The following is a 22,596-nucleotide window of genomic DNA, read 5'->3' on the forward strand; positions in this document are numbered from 1 at the left end:
TGTCAAAGCCTGAAACCCATTCATTAGACAGAAAACTCCAAAGGACAGAGATGGCAGCTTGTTTTGCTCATGATGCCTAGTAGTGGGCACAGTGCCTGGCATGTCATTGGCGCTCACTAGATAACTGCGATGATTGAAATGCATTATCTCGATGGACCACTTCTTTCCAACCTCAATGGCTACCTCCCTGGCCCAAGCCACCATCATCTCTGGTCTGGATTAGTCTTCCAAGCACCTCCCCTGCTACCACTCTTGCCTCTGTCCCTATAGATTTGTCTCAATACATTGGTCAGAGTGATCCTCTTAAATATAAATTAGATGCCAATGACCTTCTAAGAATATTCAGTGGCTTCCCCTTGCATTCAGGATAAAAATGAATGTTCTTCAAAAAGTTCTACATGGCCTCAGGCCCTCTGGTTCCTCTCTGACCCCATCTCCTAAAATCCTCCTAGTATCCAGGGAAGCCCAGTCCATTCTTCCCCATAATTTCTCAAACATATGGGTCATGCTCCACCCCACATCCAGGGCCTTTGTACCGGCTGCATCCTCCACTCTGCCCAGATAGCCACAAGGCACGCTTCTCCTCACCTCCCCATTCACACCTGCCTTGAAAAGGCTACTGAAATGTGCAGCCATCCCTCTCCTCTGCAATCACAGCCCCCTTTCCTGCAGTCTTTTTTTTTAATCATATGTCATCTTCTAACATAGGATACAATTTATTTATTACTACATATATTCCAATCACCTGTCTGTCCCCTGTCCCTACCAGAATGTCAGCTCCATGATGGCAGTGATTTTTATCTGTTCCTTTCATTCTGTCACAGCCTGACATCCTGCTTAAATTAGGGGCTTGATAAATACCAGTTGAATGTTAAATGAAAAAATACATGAATGAAAGAATAAATACCAAACCCAGTTCTTTAACTCAGAGGCCAAAGCCTTAAATCAGTCCACTAGACCAAGGATTGACAATTTTTTTTTCTCCTTTAAAAGGCCAGATGGTAAATATGTTAGGTTTGCCAGCCAGAGTCATGACTACTGAACTCTGTGAACATGGCTGTGTTACAATAAAACTTTATGAAAAACAGCAGTTGGCTGGTGGGCTGTAGTTTGCTGATTTCTGTATTAGACCAAGCTCTATCAGGCCAGGCAGTGGGTTTGGTTTTATTCACTGCTAAATCTCAGTTCAGAGCATAGTACTTAGCACAGTGCTGTCATTCATAATTTTTTTTTAAGGGAAATAAATTATCTATGTAATGTAATTTCACTCTTCACTCTCTATCACAGCTATGTAATTGAACTTGCTGCAATAGCAGAAATGCTTTTCAATACAGCAGCCACTAGGAATTCGCCTGTGGCACTGTGGGTTAAGGACCTGGCATTGTTGCTGCAGTGGCTCAGGTTGCTACTGTGTTATGGGTTTGATCTCTGGCCTGGAGACTTCTGCATGTTGTGAGCACAGCCAAAAAAAAAAATTACACTGGCTACTAACCACATGTGGCTACTGAATACTTAAAATGTGTGGACTGTGAATTAAGTCACACTTTAATTTTTTTTTTTTGGAAAATATTTTATTTTAATTTTTTTTTTTTTCGGCTGTACAGCATGGGGACCAAGTTACTCTTACATGTATACATTTTTCCCCCACCCTTTGTTCTGTTGCAACATAAGTATTTAGACACAGTTCTCGATGCTACTCAGCAGGATCTCCTTGTAAATCCATTCCAAGTTGTATCTGATAACCCCAAGCCACACTTTAATTTAAACAGCCACATATGGCTATTTGTTGCCATATTGGACAGTGTAGGTTTACCACAATCATCCTTTTGCTTCATGATCCACATCTGCTCTCTCCCCCTCCAAGAAGCCTTCCCTGACTGCTCAAGCTCATCGTCACTGCCTTTTTTTTTTTTAACAGTCCTATAATACTCTATTCAACCCATGTTTTGCATACAGCTATAATAATAGCTAAAATTTGTTAAGTGTTATGTACCTGGCATGGCACTAAATGCTTTATATCCTTTATCTAGTTCAATGCACATAATCATCCTTTAAGGATGGTTATGCTGCTACTATTACCACCACTTCCCATTGAGAAAAAGAGAGGATAAGAAAGGGCCAGCAACACATCAAAAGTTTCATTTTGCAGGTCCAAAATGAAAAGACTGGAATTTGAATCCCCGTCCACTGGAAACCAGACCTCAAATTCTTGACTATTACTAGATGTTTATTAAAGATTGAAATGTGTGGTAGTCCCAGTTTCCTGGTGTATATTCCTTCAAGCGATCAGGAAGCATGAGCGATCCTCTTTCTATGTCCCCCAGAGCAGGGGTTGGACATGGCATTGGCTTTCAGGGCAGATTTTCTGTACACAGAATTTTAGAGCTGGAGAGCACTTAGAGAAAATCTAATGTAAGCTCCTCTTGCATTGCATAGAGAAACTGAGCCCTAGAGAACAAAGGGGTCTGTTAAAGGTCACACCTTGAGTAAAAATTGCAGGTCTGGGAGAAGCCAGTGAAATTTATCTCCAAATCCTATGTTTCTTCTTTCATTTCCTCATTCATTATTAAACATCAGTGTGCAGACAATGGGCTGCATTTGGAGATATATTAGGGAATAATATAGACACCAATCCTCACTTTTATAGGGCATACAGATAACTAGGAATTGAATGCTTTTATAGGGCATACAGTCTCTTAGATAACTAGGAACTGAACACAGAATCACATGAATAAATACATAACTATAAGTTGTAATTCGGTATTGATAGCACAGGCTAGCTGTTGAGAGGGCAAACTCCAACGTCGGACTTTTAGAATTCCAAGTTAGTCCTAGATGTGTGACTTTGAGAAAATCCACTCATTTAGGTGATTTAGTTTCCTCATCTGCAAAATGGTGATATTAATAGGGCATTTCACTAATTCTAAGACACACAGCTTTCTATACCCTCGTATCCTTGGAATAAGGACTTATAATTAGTAGTAGCTTATGGTTATTAGTGCAGCACTTTCTCTCTCTCTCTTTCTTTTTTTTTTTTCTTTTTTCTTTTTGGTCTTTCTAGGGCCACACCCATGGCATATGGAAGTTCCCAAGCTAGGGGTCAAATCGGAGCTGCAGCTGCCACCCCATGCCACAGCCACAGCAACGCCAGACCTGAGACATGTCCGTGACCTACACCACGCTCATGGCAATGCCGGATCCCCAACCCACTGATCAAGGCCAGGGACTGAACTTGATTCCTCATGGGTACTAGTCAGATTTGTTAACTCTGAGCCATGACAGGAACTCCTGGCACTTTTTCTTGATGGTGCAAACAATAATGGTATATCTATGGGATTGTGTCTTGGTTTAGTTAAAATATGACTCTATCTAGCTCATAGGGGTATTGAGAGGATTAAATGAAGTAATACCTGTGACATGCTTAGAAGCATGCTGATACATAGTTTGTCCTACATAATGTGTGTTATTATTTTGCATTTATTATAAAGAAAAAAAGTACACTAATGGAACTTAAAACAAGGAGAATAACTGAGTCTAGAAGGTCAACAAAAACCTCCATGAGGAAGTGACATTTAAAATGAAACAAGAAGGACAAGGAGGAGTGAAGAAAGGGGCTAAATAAGAAGAGGGGGTGGGAATTCCCATTGTGGTGCAGCGAAAATGAATCTGACTAGGAACTGTGAAGTTGCAGGTTCGATCCCTGGCCTCGCTCAGTGGGTTAAGGATCCAGCGTTGCCATGAGCTGTGGTGTAGGTCGAAGATGCAGCTCGGACCACGAGTTGTTGCGGCTGTGGCGTGGGCCAGTGGCTACAGCATATGGAGCCTGGGAACCTCCATATGCCTCAGGTGTGGCCCTAAAAATACAGAATGACAAAAAAAAAAAAAAAAGAAGAAGAAGAAGAGTGGGTGGGCAGAGAGCAGACCGTCACCTGCAGAGTGAACACAGTTGCAAAGACCTATCATATTGACTATTAGAAATGACTCACCACTAACAAGTGTGGACATCTCATAACATGGCTTTAGTATCTTAACAACCCTTCCAACTCCAAGCTATATGTTTGCCATAATATTCCTTCCCCATACTTTTGTTCATTGATAATCCATTGGTCATATTACAATATATTCAAATATAAAATTCAAATAGATTTAGAATATTCCTGATTTGTTCTTTAAACACTGGGACAGGAGTTCCCTTTGGTTCAGCAGGTTAAAGATCAGGCAATGTCACTGCAGTAGCTTGAGCCATTGCTGTGGCACCGGTTCCATCCCTGGCCCAGAAACTTCCACAAGCTGTGGGCACAGTTAGAAAACAAACTAACCAACCAACAGACAAAAGAAATAGCAGGAGAGAGATCATTTTCGAAGGTCCAAATATATATTTTTGTAATACATGTGTTGAATAAAATTAAAGATAGACTCTAAGTACCAATAGATTATATTTTAATGATAAAATCTAGTTTTAGAAGGTCTGAGAGCCCTCCTCCTTGTTGGTACAATCCTCCTAGAGATCATCATCAGAGGCATATCTCAGATTGCCTTTCTCTCTGCAGCTTTAAAAGATGAGGTTCTCACCACCTCTTTTTTTCAAGTTCAGAAGTAAAGGTTGCCTTGGATTTTCAGTGGGACTGGCACGTTCCCAAAGAGACTGCTTTCAACGTCTCTTCTGCAGCTCATTCCAATCTTCCCGTCTCTCCCGACACTTGAACATTGAGTCCCATCTCTTGCCATTGCAGGCTGTCTGAAATTTTATGACCTCATCTTTGACACCGATGGTCCTTTTCCAAGGACCTCCATCCTCTTCCACAACATAACATTTTACAACATGTTGAAACCAAATACAGCCAGACTCCCAAACAGAGAGAAGAAATGCTTGCCCTACAACTCGTCCACGCCGTCCCTGTTCCATCTCCCTGTTCTGCATGTTTCCCTTGTCTCCAATCCAATCAGCCCCTTTTCTTTTTCTTTTTTTCAAGTCAACTTATTCTGTCTGTGTATTCTTTGTGCAAAGGATGCATGCTTGCCTCTGAGAATTCTCTGCAAATACCTATCAGAGAGAAAATGCCAGAATGCCTCTCTCTTCTCAGTGCTAAGGCAGCTTTATCACACACTCACTCCTCAGAACAGCAGCTCCTTATACAGTCTGGGTCCAGATCCCAGCAGTGATACTTAGTAAATACATGACCTTGTGGATGTCAATCAACTCCTTTCAGACACAGCTTCTGCTATAAAAAATGGAAGCAATAATAACTACCTAGAAGTGTGGTCACGAAGGCCGGGAGAGTTACTAAGTCTCAGCATGGTATTCGGTACACAGTAAATGCATATCTAATAGTAGACTCTGTTCCATTTACTCCAATATTTATGTACCTCTGGACATGTCACCCAAACTCCACCATACTTCCCTTAACTGTAATCTATGTCTGGCCACTGTCTAAGCCCCTCATTTGCTATATACAGATCGATAATGAATATATCAAAAAGATAAATCTGATGTGATAAGTCAACTCTTATGATTAACATACGTTGCATGGAACTAATGCTGAAAAAACTTGGTTTGTTTTTGTTTGAATATCTTTTGTTGGAAATGGTGTTAGCAAGTTGGATTCCTTATCTTGTATGTGTGACTACTAAGGCATTGGGTTTATTAATTTACAGTCAGTTTAGGTAAGTTTTGCTTAATTCAGGTTCTATTAAAGTTCAGGATCAAGGACTGGTGAGATGGAGAGCCTGACGGATTCTGAGGATCAGAGTGACTCACTTCATGGAGGGTTGATTTCCCAGTTGAGGTCTATTGGAATAACAACAGAGTTGGGCACTGATCCTAAACAGATAAGGGACAGAGCTTATTTTGAGTTCAAGGAAGTCTAGTGATACCCAGCTCAAGGGAGAAGGTGACATTCAGAACAGATTAATTGTCCCAGATAAAAAAATCTTTAGCAAGAACACACTGAGCCGAAATGTCATTGTCAGTACCCTGAGAGCTATTCATGGTGTTGACACCAGAACCCTAGGCCCAACCACAGACCAAGCCTTGATCTTTTGCAACTGAAACTTGCTTCCTATTCATTCATTCAAAAAAAGAAGTATTGATGCAGGAACTGTTTCAGTCTTTGCTGTTTTTTTTGTTTTTTTGTTTTTTGTTTTTTGCTTTTTAAGGCCACACAGGCAGCATATGGCAGTTCCCAGGCTAGGGGTTGAATCGGAGCTATTGCTGCCAGCCTACACCACAGCCACAGCCACACCAGATCCAAGCCATGTCTGCAAGCTACACCAAAGCTCATGACAATGCCGGATCTTTAACTCACTGAGCGAGGCCAGGGATCGAACCTGCATCTTCATGGATACTAGTCAGATTTGTTACTGCTGAGCCACAGGGGAACTCCAGTCTTTGTTGTTGATATAAGTAAATTAAAAAGATGAGCCAAGTCCAAGTCTTTATAAAGTTTATGTTCTCATATACAAATTTCTCTTCTCTGGTCTGCCAGAGTATCAGTGCTCTTTGGATAGATCTCAACTTATTTAACTGATCCTCTCACCCATGCATCGCCCAACTTAAATCCTACATGTCTACTATATGACCTAGAACCCTGCCCCACCCCCACCCCGTCACAATCCCCTTCAAGGCAGGGACATTCTTCTTCCCTATGAATTCTTGGTCTTTACAACTTCATGAAGTCCTTGTGTCTCTTTAAATGTTAATAATTCTGGGATCAGGAAATAACAGGAGTGATTTATAAACGCTGGAAGCATTTAGGACACTATAAGACATACATAGGACATAACCATACACATAGAGTCTCATCTCATATCCAATTGCAGATGAAAAGCAGCTGCTGAAGACATGAAAATAAACTGCATGTGATGGTGAGCATGACTGACATCCGTATCAATTTGAAAAGAAAATTCAATCTGCCTTAAATGCCATTTACAAATTGTTTCAATCATACTTACATTCTAGGTTATTAGTGCTTAAAAGGTCATAGAAACATGAATTTTGAGCCAGGAAATATCTTCGGAATTATTCAGGGCTTTAATTCGCATCTTGCCACTAATTTACTGAGTGACACTGGGCAGCTTGCTTAGCCTCCGTGACCCTCAATAGATCAGACTAGATGATCGCTAGGGACCTTTCTTGCATTAAAATTATGTCTCCACGAATCTTTTTGTTGAAGAGGAGGACTATGAAGTTCACAGTACACGACATACCGAAGGTCAAATGGCACTTCTGTGGCAAGGCTGGCACTAGAAGTGAGAGCCTTTGACTTTTTCCATTGCACATGTTTAAAAGTCACACAAGGACTAAATGAAAAGCCAGCAGATAGAAATGAGCAGGTCATTGTTACATTTCTCTTTTAGGTGGAAGGGCCTATATCTTATTTTCTTCTCACATAAGCTAACACAGTTGTACATTGCTAAACTAAAGGTGTTTCATAAAATAGTTATTAAGTTAATTGAGATACTTATTAAATCAATGAAGACACTAGTGAGTGGATAACTGATTATGAAAACAGCAGTAGACACTACATTTTCGAGCGCCCACCATAAATTAGGTACTGTGCTAAGTGCATATTAAATGTGATTTTTCATCTTATTCTCACAACTACACAAAATAGCAATTATATGCCTCATTTTATATATGTAAAAAGGAGGCTGGGGTATGTTAAATGACCTGCCAAAATCAGTAAACAGAGAAGCAAGGATTTGAACCTCATTCTGTCAGACTCCAAAAGATATTCCAATTCTACTCTGGTTCCCTAAATGCTTGAATGAATAAATGAATACGTGAATGAATTAGTGACTAAATGAGTTAAGTGTTCTGCTATTACCTGCCTCATGTGGTTTGGGACCATAGTGTCAAAGATTTGGTATACAGAAATTTAGCATGATACCATCCAAGTACAGAAATTTAATAGAGCTGTTGCATACTAAGTTTCATCCATGATGAGAGTTTTTTAAAAATTATTTTTGTTGAAGTAACAGGGATTTATGACATTATATGTTTCATGTGTGCATTATATTTCTCTTTCTGTATACACTACAGTGTGCTCACCACCAAAACATTTACTTTCCACCTGTCATCATACAATTGATCCCCTTTATTCATTTCACCTTCCCATGGTTAAGCGTCAAAGCCTGGTCACTTGAACTGTGTGGGGCTGCACGCGATGAACCATAGCAAGCAGTCCTTGAATGTTCACTTTCTGTCTTCAGAGAGCTGAGGAGGACTGGTAGTTTATTCCAGAAAGGAGCATCATGCTACCCTTTGGCAAAGTTTTCGTGTATTTTATGAGCCTTCACTGGGACCCTTCTTTGCCTTGGTCCTTGCTTGGTTTCTTAGCATCCCATCAACCGTATGATGGTAAATGGTTAATGATTGACTTTCCAAAGAAAAGTAAGCCATGATTTGTAACCTCTACCAATATTGTTGGTATAAATACTGTCCTCATAGCCAACTTCCAAGCTGCCTGCATGACATAACAAAAAAAATGTTGGGATGAAATGATAACAATCAACTCGCATGAATTAACAAAAATGATGAAAAACGGAACGAAGGGAGGGAGGGAAGGAGGAAGGGAGAAAGGAAGGAAATCTCCCTTCTCATGTTCCTTGAAACCATTTTATTCACCAATTTTCAGTTTCTTCCTCCCTTTACACTTAAATGCAAACTCAGATTAATTCCATACAAGCCAGCACCAGCACACGCTGGATCCAATTTAAATTACTAATTTAGAGAATCAGCCCCGTAGGTGGTCCTAATCGTTGAACTTCCTAGAAAACCATACCTGAGCTGGGCTATGGCATTGAGCCAGGAAAGCTGGACCAGGTTCATCCACATATCACAGTAACTACATAGTCTCCATCAGCACCATCTCCTCACGTTCATCCTTCTTCTTGGTCAGCTGGGAGGAATAATCTTTCTTACTGACACACCCAATAACGCACTAAGGCTTAATGAGCAGTGCTTTGGATCCATGTCTTAGTGCAGCCCTACAGACCCACCCACAGAAGGAGGTACTCATTTAAGGGACGCTAAGCTACGTTTGACAAATCTAAGACCTGAATGTGAACAAGGTTGGGGGGTTTAGTCATGGAAAGTCATGGCAGTCATTCAAAATGACTTCCCCCAAATTCTAATTCCTGGTGGAAGGCAAAGGAGGGAATGCCCAGATGTTCTCTGGGGCACTTCGACGTTCCCTACAATAACTGGATACAAAGAGGGCAGTTTCCCTTTTTTTAGTGGCCAACACAGTCTTACTAAAATGCCTGGTGGTTCTCAGAATCTTCAGGTCCTCATCTTTCTGTGAGTTCTCATCACCCTGCCTTTCCAACCTCATTTCATTCCACTCTCTGAGTTTCTTCTTCCACCTCATGTATAGCACATTCTCCAGCTGCCAGCCCAACTATGCTGCTCTCTGGTTCTGGGAATTATTCTAGAACATCCTTTTTTCCTCCATCATCAAGATTCCTCTGCTAAAGCACCTTTCATCCTTTTTTCCTCCATCATCAAGATTCCTCTGCTAAAGCACCTTTCATCCATACTCCCTCTTGATTCGACAAGGCTCAGCTAAAAGGTCATCTTCTCCGTGATGGATCTCTTGAAATCCCTATCTGGAATACATTTTTCCCTTTTCTACAGGCACGAGGTACTCCATTAAGGCCTGTTCTTGATTTATTCCATATTGTGCCTTTTATAATAGCTAGAGAGGAGCACATTATTTTTATCCCTGTGAAAATGTGAAATCCATGAAGGCAAGGATATTGTCCAATTTGTCTGTGATTCCCCCTAGCACTTAACCCACAAGACTTATGAATTGTGGAATTAAGAAAATCTTGCTTGAATGAATTTAACAAACTGAAATAAATTTAACATAGTGGGTTTGAGTCAAACCCCATGAAAATATATTCAAGGAACTTACGTTCCTATTTCTACTCCTTATCTGTAGATGGTCCCATCCATTTATGTCTTGAGTGACTTGCAGGAGCAAGATGCTTTGCTGGTGGGAAGAATATGGGGCTAAATGAGATACAGCTTTAAGGAGCTCAGATTTTTTTTTTTGTCTTTTTGCTATTTCTTAGGCTGCTCCCGCGGCATATGGAGGTTCCCAGGCTAGGGGTCGAATCGGAGCTGCAGCCACCAGCCTACGCCAGAGCCACAGCAATGCTGGATCTGAGCCGCGTCTGCAACCTACACCACAGCTCATGGAAACGCCGGATAGTCAACCCACTGGCAGGGACCGAACCCGCAACCTCATGGTTCCTAGTCGGATTCGTTAACCACTGCGCCATGACGGGAACTCCAGGAGCTCAGATTTTAGAAGGGTAGAGACGTTTCCAAACAATAACTCATATTAATCAAAATTTTAGTCAACAGAGAACTCTGGTGATACTGTAGAAGGCATCCATTCTACCAAGAGGAAATAAGAGGTATTTGATAAATAGGATTTTTTGGAAAGTAAATAATTAAAGGATGAAAGTAATTTCAGAGAGGGGGAGGAGGCTAAATACTAGTCAGAAGGTAAGACTTTGCATGAGGTGTTTGGGGGCTACTGTGTGAGCAGAGAAGAGAATGTGAAGAGGAGAATTCTTGGGGGTGTGGCTGAATAGGAGGGTGAGATCAGAGTGCTCTAGGTGGTGTGGCTACTGGACAGCTCTTGGTGACCCGGTTTCTCTAGAGCTGGAAAATATTTCATCAGAGTTTATATGTAAGTGGATATGGAAGAAGGAACTGAAAGTTGGTGAATAAAATGTTTTCAAGGAGCATAAGGATGGAAATTTCCTTCCTTTCCCCCTTTCCTCCTCCCTCCTTCCCTTCCTCCCTCTTTTTCTTTATTTTCTGTGAACTAATAATATGTCAGCATGATGCAAAATTTTAAAGATACACAGGCATTCCTGCTGGGTTCAGTGGGTTAAGAATTCGACTGCAGTGGCTCAAGTGGTTGTGGGGGTGGCAGGTTCAATCCCTGGTGCTGTATTGTGGGTACAGATCCAGGAAAAAGGATCGGATGTTGCCACAGCTGCAGTGTAGGTCACAGCTGCAACTCAGATTCAACTCTTGGCCTGGGAAGTTCTAAGTGCCGCAGGTGCAGCCATAAAAAATTAAAGATACCCAGATAAGCAAGCCACATGCTTTGAATCCTCCTTCCTAGCCTCTAATAAAGCTTAGAGTCTGGTGATAGATCCAGACAAGGAAAGAAGGATAACTCTGCACGGGGAAAAGGACCATACCATAGGGAGGCATGGAGGCTATGAGAACAGAAAGGCGGCTCCCTTAACCTGGTCAGGGATAGGCGGTTGGTGAGTCAGGAATGCCTCTGGTGGGGGAAGGAGGTTCGGACTGCATGAAATGGAAATAAAAAGGAGCCCCTGGTCTCCCAGTAAAAGGAAGAGAAAGTCATTTCAAGGGGGAGGAAACAGCTTGCGAAAGGGATACAAGCTTGAGAAGGTATGTGCCTTCAGTGCACTGAGATATCAGTGTACCTAGAGCCCATGGTATGTGGCAGAGTGAGGAGGAGGATGAAGTGATAAAAGTGAGCATGATTTGTCAAGATAAATGACTGAACAGATATGGCGGCTGGACCTCTCACTGTCTGTTTAGAACAAGAGAAGACTATTTGGGAGGAAGGGTGTTTTAAAGGTTAGTCCTGGAGTCAGAAGCATCAGCAGTAGCTGGCAGCCTTTTAGAGATGCAGAACTTCGGCCTCACTCTAGACTACTGTGGGCTTGAGAAGCACTGGTTAGGAGCACAGGATCCTGAGTTTGAATCCTGGCTCCACCACCTGCTGGCTGTATGACTTTGTTCCTTTCTCATCTTTCTTCTTTGGGCTTTGATATCATCAGTGATAAAGCTGAGAAGGTAAACTCAGTGCATTCTAGTGACATTTTCAGTTCTAAGGGGCTGTGTGTGTGTGTGTGTGTGTGTGTGTGTGTGTGTGTTTAACTCTAGGGAATACTTACTGGTGGGAAAGCTGATCATTTTCCAACTGTCTAACACACGCTTGTTCCTTGAATGAGCAGCTCTTTGGAATTATGCCCTCAAGCCTGCAGCTAATGAAAATGATCCTCAGAAACCACGAACCTACACCTGAAGACAGATCAGCTAGGAAAGCAGCAGGTCAGACCCTCAGGCACTCACTGTTCTGCCTAGCTGGGGCTTCATAGAGGAAGGAAAGGGGATCTCTTCTCTTCCTTCCCACCAATAACCCTGCCTATTTTTTTAAGGAAAGAAAAAAGAAAAAGGAAAATTTACAGGACCAGTCCTGAGGCACATAATTCCACAAGGGCTTTTCTGGCTGTTGCAAGTATGTGTGTGTGCGTGCATGCGTGCGTGCGTGTACCTGTGTGTGTGTGTGTTGGGGGGGAAAGGGATACTATTTAGGGTGACAGTGCCTTAAAGTCTAAACATTTTAATTAAGAGAAAGAAGAGTCAGCTGTCTGGTCCAATGATACACTAGAGCTGCATTATATTTTCTAAATAGCTTCCCAAGTAAGCCTATGTAAAGGCTGCAAAAATGTGTCTGAACAGATTCCCAACTAAAGGATAAGGAGGGAATGATGGTTAGAATGGCCAAATCCTTGTCTGACTCTGCAGAGACACAAGGGTTAGCCTAGAGAATCCCTCTCCTTACTCCCAAACTGCTGCCCCACAGAGAAGTGGAAGAACTTGGGTAGAGAAAGCATACTCTTGGCTTGGGCCACCAAGACCCCTCAGCTCTATGGAGGCTTCCCCACGGCATCAGTACGGTGAGTTTTCCAGGCAAGATGGCCAGAATCTAGTTAATGGAGAAAGGGGTGGAGTTTCAGAGAAAATATACTGGTATACATTGGAGGGAAGAGCACAGGACAAGGAGCAAGAACTGGAGTTTTACTAGTTTCATTTCTAACTTGCTTGGTGATTTTGGCAAGTCTCTCCTCCTCTAACTCCTATCTCTCTGTTCGTGGACATTAATAAATACTAATTTTTTTTCTGTGTTTTAGGGCCACACCTGCAACATATGGAAGATCCAGGCTAGGGGTCAAATCAGAGCTACAGATGCTGGCCTACACCACAGCCACACCCACACCAGATCCAAGCTGCATCTGTGACCTACACTGCAGCTCACAGTAACATCAGATGCTTAACCCACTGAGTAAGGCCAGGGATAGAACCTGCATCCTCATGGATACTCATCAGGCTCATTACCACAGAGCCACAATGGGAATTTCCTAATAACTACTATGGTTGAACAGCAACTCTGAATGAGATATTGTCTATTTACTAAGCATTGAACTGTAAATAAGATACTGTCATATGGGTTAATACTATCTATATGCTGTGGACTCACGAATGTCTATCTCCAGCTAAGACCTCTTCTTTGAAAAAGACTTTTGGATTCCAAAGCCTGTTTTTTGTCTCTAACTGATTTTTAGTAGTCATCTTGAACTTATATTCAAAATAGCACTCTTGATCCCCTTCAACTCAGCCCTGACTCCTCTATTGAGCATCTTCTGACTCAACAAGTGAGAAGTCCAATCATCTTGCTGTTCAGACCAAATGACTTGGAATCAGTGATTCCTCTTTCTTTCTCATCTTCCACATCCAATAATAAGTTCTGTCAAATCTACACTCTAAATACATCCAGAATTTGATCATTTGTTACCATCTTCTTCCTAACCCCTGTGGTCCAAGCCACTGCCAATTCTTGCCTACATTAGGATAACAGTGCCCTTGAATGCCTTCTATGTTGAATTGCTGCACAGCAGCCAGAGTGGTCCTGCTACAACTTGGTTCAGCTGATGTTGCTCCTTTGCTCAGAATCCTCCAGTGACTTCTAATCTCAGAGTAGCATCCAAGGTCTTTATCATCCTATATAAGGCTTGGCAACCTTCCCCAGCTGCCCCCTGATCCTGCCCTTCCCAACCTTCTGATTTCCAAGTTTGCCTCCTAATTTTTTTCTTCCCTCTACTCACACTGGTCTTCCTGCTAGTGCCGAATCAATGGCATATCCTGCTGCAGAATGTTGAGTGCTGGCCCTTGCTGTTCCATCTGCCCGGAATGCTTTTCCCTCACATAGTACCATGGCTTCCACCAGATCCATCTTACTGCTCAATTATTCCTACCTCGGAGAAGCCTTCCATGACCACCCTCTGTGTAATAACAACTCCACTTTAACTTCCAGCTCAGCATCCCTTATGCTTTGTGCTCTACCCCCCCCCCAGCATTTATCATCCCCTGACACAGTATGTACATTTACCTATTTGTCTATTGCAGCAGTGTCGACAGAACTTTCTGCAATGATGGTCATATTCTGAGTTTTCCAAGAAGTAGCCTCTAGTCACATGGAGCTCTTGAAACATGGCTCACGTGACGGAGGAAATGCTGAATTTAAATTTAAATAGCCACATGCGGCTGGTGGCTACTTTCTTAGGTGGTACATATTTAATGTCTCCCTAAAATATAAACTTAATTAGGACAATGCCTAGAAAAGTGGCTACTCAATAAAGATAGGCCAAATGACTGAATAAATGAATATACTAGGAGCTTTTCATACATTATCTCATTGAATTCCTAACAACAGACTTGTGGGTTAGATGTTATTTTCATTCTCTGGTACTCAGAGAGAGGAAATATCTTGCTAAAGAATGCCCAGCTAGTTTGTACCCTATGACCAATATCTCCCCATTTAACATGAAAATGTTCTGGGGATCTAATGTACAGAATGGTGAACACCTAACAATACTGTATTATAGCTTGATAACTCCTAAGAGAGTAGATTTTTTTTGTCTTTTTTTTTAGGTCCACCACTGCAGCACATGGAGATTCCCAGGCTAGGGATGGAATCGGAGCTGTAGCCATCAGTCCACGCAATAGCCAAAGCAATGCCAGATCCAAGCCATGTCTGTGACCTACACCACAGCTCACGGCAATGCCAGATTGTTAACTCACTGAGCAAGGCCAGGGATTGAACCTACATCCTCATAGAAGCTCATCAGATTCATTTCCGCTGAGCCCTGACGGGAACTCCCTAAGAGAGTTTTAAATGATACTACCCCATGCACAAAAAAGGGTTAGGTATGCGAGGTGATGGAGACGTTAACAAACCCTCTTCTTTTTTTTAATTTGTTTATTTTTCCATTGTACAGCATGGGGGCCAAGATACACTTACATGTATACATTTTTTTCCCACCCTTCGTTCTGTCACAATCTAAGTATCTAGACATTGTTCTCAATGCTACTCAGCAGGATCTCCTTGTAAATCTATTCTAAGTTGTATCTGATAACCCCAAGCTCCCAATCCCTCCCACTCCCTCCCTCTCCCCCCGGGAAGCCACAAGTCTATTCTCCAGGTCCAAGATTTTCTTTTCTGTGGCAATGTTCATTTGTGCTGTATATTAGATTCCAGTAATAAGTGAAATCATATGGCATTTGTCTTTCTCTTTCTGACTTATTTCACTCAGTATGAGAGTCTCTAGTTCCAGGCATGTTGCTATAAATGGTATTATGTCATTCTTTTTTATGGCTGAGTAGTAGTCCATTGTGTATATATACCACTTCTTCCGAATCCAATCATCTGTCAGTGGACATTTGGGTTGTTTCCATGTCCTGGCTATTGTGAATAGTGCTGCAATGAACATGCGGGTGCACGTGTCTCTTTTAAGTAGGGTTTTGTCCGGATAGATGCCCAAGAGTGGGATTGCAGGGTCATATGGAAGTTCTATGTATAGATTTCTAAAGTATCTCCAAACTGTTCTCCATAGTGGCTGTACCAGTTTACATTCCCACCAGCAGTGTAGGAGGGTTCCCTTTTCTCCACAGCCCCTCCAGCACTTGTTATTTGTGGATTTATTAATGATGGCCATTCTGACTGGTGTGAGGTGGTATCTCATGGTACTTTTGATTTGCATTTCTCTTATAATCAGTGACGTTGAGCATTTTTTCATGTGTTTGTTGGCCATGTGTATATCTTCCTTGGAGAACAGTCTATTCAGTTCTTTTGCCCATTTTTCCATTGGGTGATTGGCTTCTTTGCTGTTGAGTTGTATAAGTTGCTTGTATATTCTAGAGATTAAGCCCTTTTCCGTTGCATCTTTTGAAACTATTTTCTCCCATTCTGTAAGTTGTCTTTTTGTTTTCTTTTTGGTTTCCTTTGCTGTGCAAAAGCTTTTCAGTTTGATTAGGTCCCATGGGTTTATTTTTGCTCTTATTTCTGTTGCTTTGGGAGACTGACCTGAGAAAATATTCATGAGGTTGATGTCAGAGAGTGTTTTGCCTATGTTCTCTCCCAGGAGTTTGATAGTGTCTTGTCTTATATTTAAGTCTTTCAGCCATTTGGAGTTTATTTTTGTGCATGGCGCCAGGGTGTGTTCTAATTTCATTGCTTTGCATGCAGCTGTCCAGGTCTCCAAGCAATGCTTGCTGAATAGACTTTCTTTTTCCCATTTTATGTTCTTTCTTCCCTTGTCAAAGATTAATTGACCATAGATGTTAGGGTTTATTTCTGAGTTCTCTCTTCTGTTCCATTGGTCTGTCTGTCTGTTTTGATACCAGTACCACACTGTTTTGATGACTATGGCTTTGTAATATTGCTTGAAGTCTGGGAGAGTTATGCCCCCTGCTTGATTTTTGTTTCTCAGGATTTCTTTGGCAATTCTGGGTCTTTTGTGGTTCCATATAAATGTTTGGATTGTTTGTTCTAGTTCTGTGAAAAATGTCATGGATAATTTGATAGGGATTGCATTGACTCTGTCGATTGCTTTGGGTAGTATGGCTATTTTTACAATATTGATTTTTCCAATCCATGGACATGGAATATCTTTCCATTTCTTTACATCTTCTTTAATTTCTTTGATTAAAGTTTTATAGTTCTCGGCATATAAGTCCTTTACCTCCTTGGTCAGGTGTATTCTGAGGTATTTGATTTTTTGAGGTGCAATTTTAAAAGGTATTGTATTTTTGTATTCCTTTTATAATATTTCCTTGCTGGTATATAGAAATCTGACTGATTTATGAGTGTTAATCTTATATCCTGCTACTTTTCTGAATTTATTAATCAGTTCAAGTAGTTTTTGTGTGGAGTCCTTAGGGTTTTCTATGTATAGTATCATGTCATCTGCATACAGTGACAGTTTTATCTCTTCTCTTCCTATTTGGATGCCTTTTATTTCTTTTGTTTGTCTAATTGCTGTGCTAGGACTTCCAAGATCATACACCATGACCAGTTAGGGTTCATCCCAGGTTCACAAGGATGGTTCAACATACGCAAATCAATCAACATTATGCACCACATTAACAAAAGAAAAGTCAAAAAAACATATGATCATCTCAATAGATACAGAAAAAGCATTTGACAAAGTCCAACATCCATTCACGATCAAGACTCTCGCCAAAGTGGGTATAGAGAGAACATTCCTGAACATAATCAAAGCCATTTATGACAAACCCACAGCAAACATAATACTCAATGGAGAAAAACTGAAAGCCTTCTCACTCAAATCTGGAACAAGACAGGGATGCCCACTCTCACCACTGCTAGTCAACAAACCCTATTCTGATATTCATTTTTCACTATATATGGATATTAAATAATCACATTATATACCTTAAACTTATACAATGTGACATGTCAATTATATTTCTATAAAGATGAAAAAAAGATAAAGAACACCCAGCTAGTTGAAAGTAGACAGGATCTGAGCTCAGAAAAGTCTGGTGACATTCAGGCACATTGCTTTGCAGAAACTAGACTAGATGGTTTCTGTGGTTCTTTCTAACTTTGAGATGCTCTGGTTTCAGAAGAATTTTCTTCCCTGTCAGGCAATGGCAACATATACTTGAACTACCAATGGGATTGATGGACTTTTACAGAAAGCCCTTTAGCCATCATCCAGAAGCTATGATGCTCCCGGCAGAAGGAGGGCAGACCACCATTCGACCCACACTCTCTGTCCCTCCCCTGCCAAGCCCTACTCATGGCTCACCGGTTTCTGGGTCGCAGAGCTGCTCACAGGCATCTGTGGTTCTCTGTCCGCAGAGGTCCCTCACCCATGGAGAGGTGGCGTTGATCTGGTAATACAGGGACAGCTTGGCCGGGTTCAGCCAGTCGGAGATGTCCAGGTAGCTCCCTTCACTCACCACAAAGCTGCTCCCTGTGAGTGAACAGAGAAAGACAGCTACTTTCTCCCCGATTTTAGAGTCCAGATGTCTTGCTGCTGATGCTGCAAGCCAGGAACAGAGACAGGTACGATCAAGCCCTCTCCCCACCCCAGGTCCCCTATTCTTGCTTGTCCATACACATGTACAGAACATTTACAACATGCCGGTCATGGTGTCAGCAGACAATGGAGAGAGACAAACAGACACAAGAGACAGTTTAGTCGAGTGCTTAAGAATCAGGCCCTTAGGAGTTCCCGTCGTGGCGCAGTGGTTAACGAATCCGACTAGGAACCATGAGGTTGTGGGTTCGGTCCCTGCCCTTGCTCAGTGGGTTAACGATCTGGCGTTGCCATGAGCTGTGGTGTAGGTTGCAGACGCGGCTCGGATCCTGCGTTGCTCTGGCTCTGGCGTAGGCTGGTGGCTATAGCTCTGATTGGACCCCTGGCCTGGGAACCTCCATATGCCACGGGAGCGGCCCAAAGAAATAGCAAAAAGACAACAACAACAAAAAAGAATCAAGCCCTTAGGACTGAGAGAGTCTTGGGTTCAAATCCTGGATCTATCCTTACCAGCCATTGATTTTGGGTAAGCCACTCAGAGCCAATGAGCCTTGGCTGCATCATCTGTAAAGAAGAATATGAATGGAACCCACCTCATTGTAGTGAAAAATGAAATGAATTAATGCAGATAAAGTGCTGAGCCAGGGCCGAATGTGTCCTGGTAAAGAATGATTAAATAATAAAATCTGAAAGGAAAAAAAAGCTTTTGTTTCTATCCCCCAGACACCCCCCCCCTTGGAACAGGGGTCACTAATGCCCCACGGGAGGCTTCCAGATGGCAACAATGAGAAACTGTGGCTGAGGATAAGGAAAATAGCATTTTGGCCCCCTGGCCTAGCTTGTGCTTTGTTTTGTTTTAGTCTATGAGGGGAAGGGGAGAGGAGATGGATTCAAAGAAATGTGTAGCACCTCCAAGAGAAAAAAAAAAAAAGAAACATGGTAAATAAACTATACTTTAATGAAAAAAAAAAAAAGCAGTACTCATGCAATGAAAAATGCCTTAATGTTGGGACACAAAAAGGAAAGTTGGGGTTTGGGGTGTACTGGGTCCTGCGGGTTTTAACAAAATGGGGCAGCTATGACTCAATTTTAGCCAGCTCTTGTTGAAGGGTTCTAAAGGTAAAAGGAGTGCAAAAACTTCAGGTTTTCTTCTAGAGAGGCTGAAAATTCAGATTTTTATTGTAATCAACCAATTTGGAAACGGTTTAAATTTGTTCTTGAAAGCTTTTGGTGGCCAAACAAAAGACCCTAGCTTTGCAATCTATGTTCTATTTTATCTCACTTTATTTTATTTATTAAAGTACAGTCAATTTACAATGTTGTGCCAAATTCTGCTGTATAGCAAAGTGACCCAGTCCATACATATGAATTCATTGTTTTTCTCATATTATCTTCCAACATGTTCTATCCCAATAGGCAATCTATATTCTAAAAGGTTCTTCTTTAACACACACATACATACACACAGATATAGTCATATATAGACTGCATGCACATATACATGTAAATATATTCCATATGGTATTTGGAAGCAATGAGCAGAAGCCCATTCAGAGTATAAGTGGTGAGTGTCTGTATATAGCAATACAGCAAAGGTAGAATTTCACCAGGGGAAAGAAAAAAAGAGTTTTAATAGGATGGCTTTTCATAAAGTTGGACTTGGAGAGTGGTTCTAGATTTATGGCATATCTAGAGACCTCAGCAGGAGGAGATATTAAATTGTTTCAAAATGAACATGACTCAGCTTCTCTCCCTGCATTTGCTTTTCTCTACCTCACTAGCAACCATCAAAGTTATTCCATGCATGCAATTCAAGTTTTTCAAAAAGGGACTCATGTAATAGGCATCCTGTAGGTTTGGCAGCAACCTCTCTCTCAGATCATATCAGACCCTGCTGGCCAACCAGCGGCTGGGCTCCTCCTGGCTCTTGTCCCCAGCTATGGTCCAATGGGCAGCAGGACCACATCTGGCCTTACCTGGCTGCCTTGAGGATCTTAGATTCCCTGGAAAGGATACAGGGATGGAAGGCAACATTATCTTCTCTAACTCCACACAGATTATGATTTATATTCATCTTATAGAATGAGTTCCTAAGTAAAAACACAGTGGACAACATGGTTTTGGTGAGGATGAAAGAGGACTCCATGTGATAAGCACACGGAGCAGAGAGCACCAGGCTCTGAGATAAGAAAATGACCACATTCGAAGTTGGCCTTAAAATCCTTGGCAGCTAAAGCCAAAAAAAAAAAAAAAAAAAAGAGAGAGAGAGAGAGAGAAGAAGTCTGAAGTCTGTTGGATTCCATATTTCAAATTTCTGGCAAGGGAAGATATGCAAATCCATCTCCAAAGCCATATTTTCCCCTCTGGAACCAAGCCCGAGCAGAAGCATGTCACATGGGTCCTTGTGCAAGGCACAGAACGTCAGTATCAACTACAGATTTTTCTTTTAAAAAGCACAGTCATGCTGTTTAAATGGATAATTCCTGTATTTATTCTCACTAAAGACTGAGGGATGGATATTGAATTGTGTCCCAGGGCTGAGTTTGGCTAATCCCATTACTTTAGGAAAGCTACACAGTGCAGGGATAAAGAGAATAGACTTGGTGAGATATATATTCAGAACTTCACTCTACTACCTACTGGCTCTCTGAACTCGGACAAGAAAACAAATCCTCAGTCATACCCTATACAAACCGTGGATACTGATTTCCCATCCACAGGGCTAATACAGATACAGATTAAATGAGAAAATACATGTGTCTTAGGTCATGTTCACCAGAAATAAGACACGAAGGCAGAGACTGGCAGGCAGGAGGTGTGCCTGGGGCATTTTCCCGCAAGGGCATGAGCATAGTGGGATTGGGCAGAGGGAGAAGGTGAACTGCCTTGAGGTTGTAGCAAAGCCCTCAGCTGATCCCATGGGAATCCCTGGAGCTGAGATGGTCCTTCAGAGTGGTTCCAAATCAAGACAAGAGTGCCAGGTCTCTGTTTCCCCACATTAACCAGTCCTGGGCTGTGAGAGATCCTGGGAAAAGGGATGTAAACTTGAGGGAAGTGGTCCCTTTCAATGGAGGTGTTTCTCCACGAAAGACGCAGAGAAAGTGGTCAGCCATCAACCTTCCAGGTGGCTGGGGGAATGGGTGCCTACATTCTAATGAGATTTGGAAGCAGCATCACAACATCCACCACTGTCTGTGAAATCCCTGGCACATAGTGAAATCTCAACTTGCTGGAGCTATTTTGATGGCTCTTTGGAAGTCTTACGATCTCGGAAACTCTGAATACTGGTTAACATATTTTTTCAAATATGAGAAATATGATTCCCTTTGGAAATATGATTTCCCTTTGGAAATATGATTCCCTTTGGACTGACTCAAAAGCAGGTTATCTTCCACTTCCTTAGATAACATACCAAGGTGTACTGTTGGTTTAATGGGAGAAAGAAGTTATTATCCTTTGAATAGAGATGAATGCTCACTTAATTCTTATAAGAGACTTGCAGGATATGTATGTCCCTAATTTTACAGAAGAACAACGTGAGCTTCAGAGAGGAGGTGGCTTAGCCAAATTTGTACAACTAGTCAAACTTGGGACAATGTGGAAATGAAACCCAGGATTTTCAGCATTCAAAGCTGGGACCTCCCCATTATTCCAGGCTGTCTTGAGAGTTGGGGTTTGTTTGGGGCTTAGGCAGAACTACCTGCCTTGGTCCCTTCCCTCCTGCTCTGGTAGCCTCTGCCTAACCCTTTAGTGTGTCTTCTATAGTGCTGGAGGGCTTTTGCTGCCTCTGATAGACTGTGATTTCCTGCTGGAAAAGGTCAGGGCTATTTAATCAGTCCTTATCTATCTAGCCCTCAGTAAAAGGCTTGGCACATACTAGGAGTTTGGTGAATACCTGTTGAATGAAATCATGATATCAAAGTTCCATGCCTGACCTGAGGAAAGTTTAGCTCACTTCATGATGGGATTGGGAAGCAGAAATGCTTACATATTGACCTTGAAGTTTTTTTTTTTTTTGCTTGTTTGTTTGTTTGTTTTTTCATTCCATGGGAGCTAGAATACAAGACTAGCCCTTCAGAGTCTCCCCAGTTCCAAACCACAATTTGAACTTTGGTATCTTGGATCCTGAGCTCTCCTTCACCCCATGGGCTTGTGATGTGGATGATAAAAGTAGAAATGCTAGAGGGACTCGGTATGAAGCGGCAAGGACACATGACAGGGAGCTGCCACATCTGAAAGTGAAAGGAAGTAACTGTGCAGCACACAGCAATTAAGACTTAATCCATGTGTTCATTTAACCAAAATGTATTAAACGCCACCTTGGTAAGAAATCTATTTCTTTTCCTTTTTCTTTTTTTAGGGCCGTACCTATGGCATATGGAAGTTCCCAGGCTAGGGGTCAAATCA

At 41.8% G+C, this 22,596-nt stretch overlaps 1 protein-coding gene across 3 annotated transcripts in view; it reads right to left on the minus strand.

Annotated features, from left to right (window-relative positions):
- Positions 1 to 22,596, minus strand: part of ASTN2 (astrotactin 2) — a 912,080-nt gene that overhangs the window by 500,722 nt on the left and 388,762 nt on the right. For all 3 annotated transcript variants that reach the window (XM_047768264.1, XM_047768263.1, XM_047768262.1), the window contains one exon: positions 17,956 to 18,123. In XM_047768264.1, coding sequence (XP_047624220.1) covers positions 17,956 to 18,123 — 168 coding nt within the window. The remainder of the gene's footprint in view (positions 1 to 17,955; positions 18,124 to 22,596) is intronic.

Source organism: Phacochoerus africanus, chromosome 2 (assembly GCF_016906955.1).
Source record: "Phacochoerus africanus isolate WHEZ1 chromosome 2, ROS_Pafr_v1, whole genome shotgun sequence".
Classification (NCBI taxonomy): Eukaryota; Metazoa; Chordata; class Mammalia; order Artiodactyla; family Suidae; genus Phacochoerus; species Phacochoerus africanus.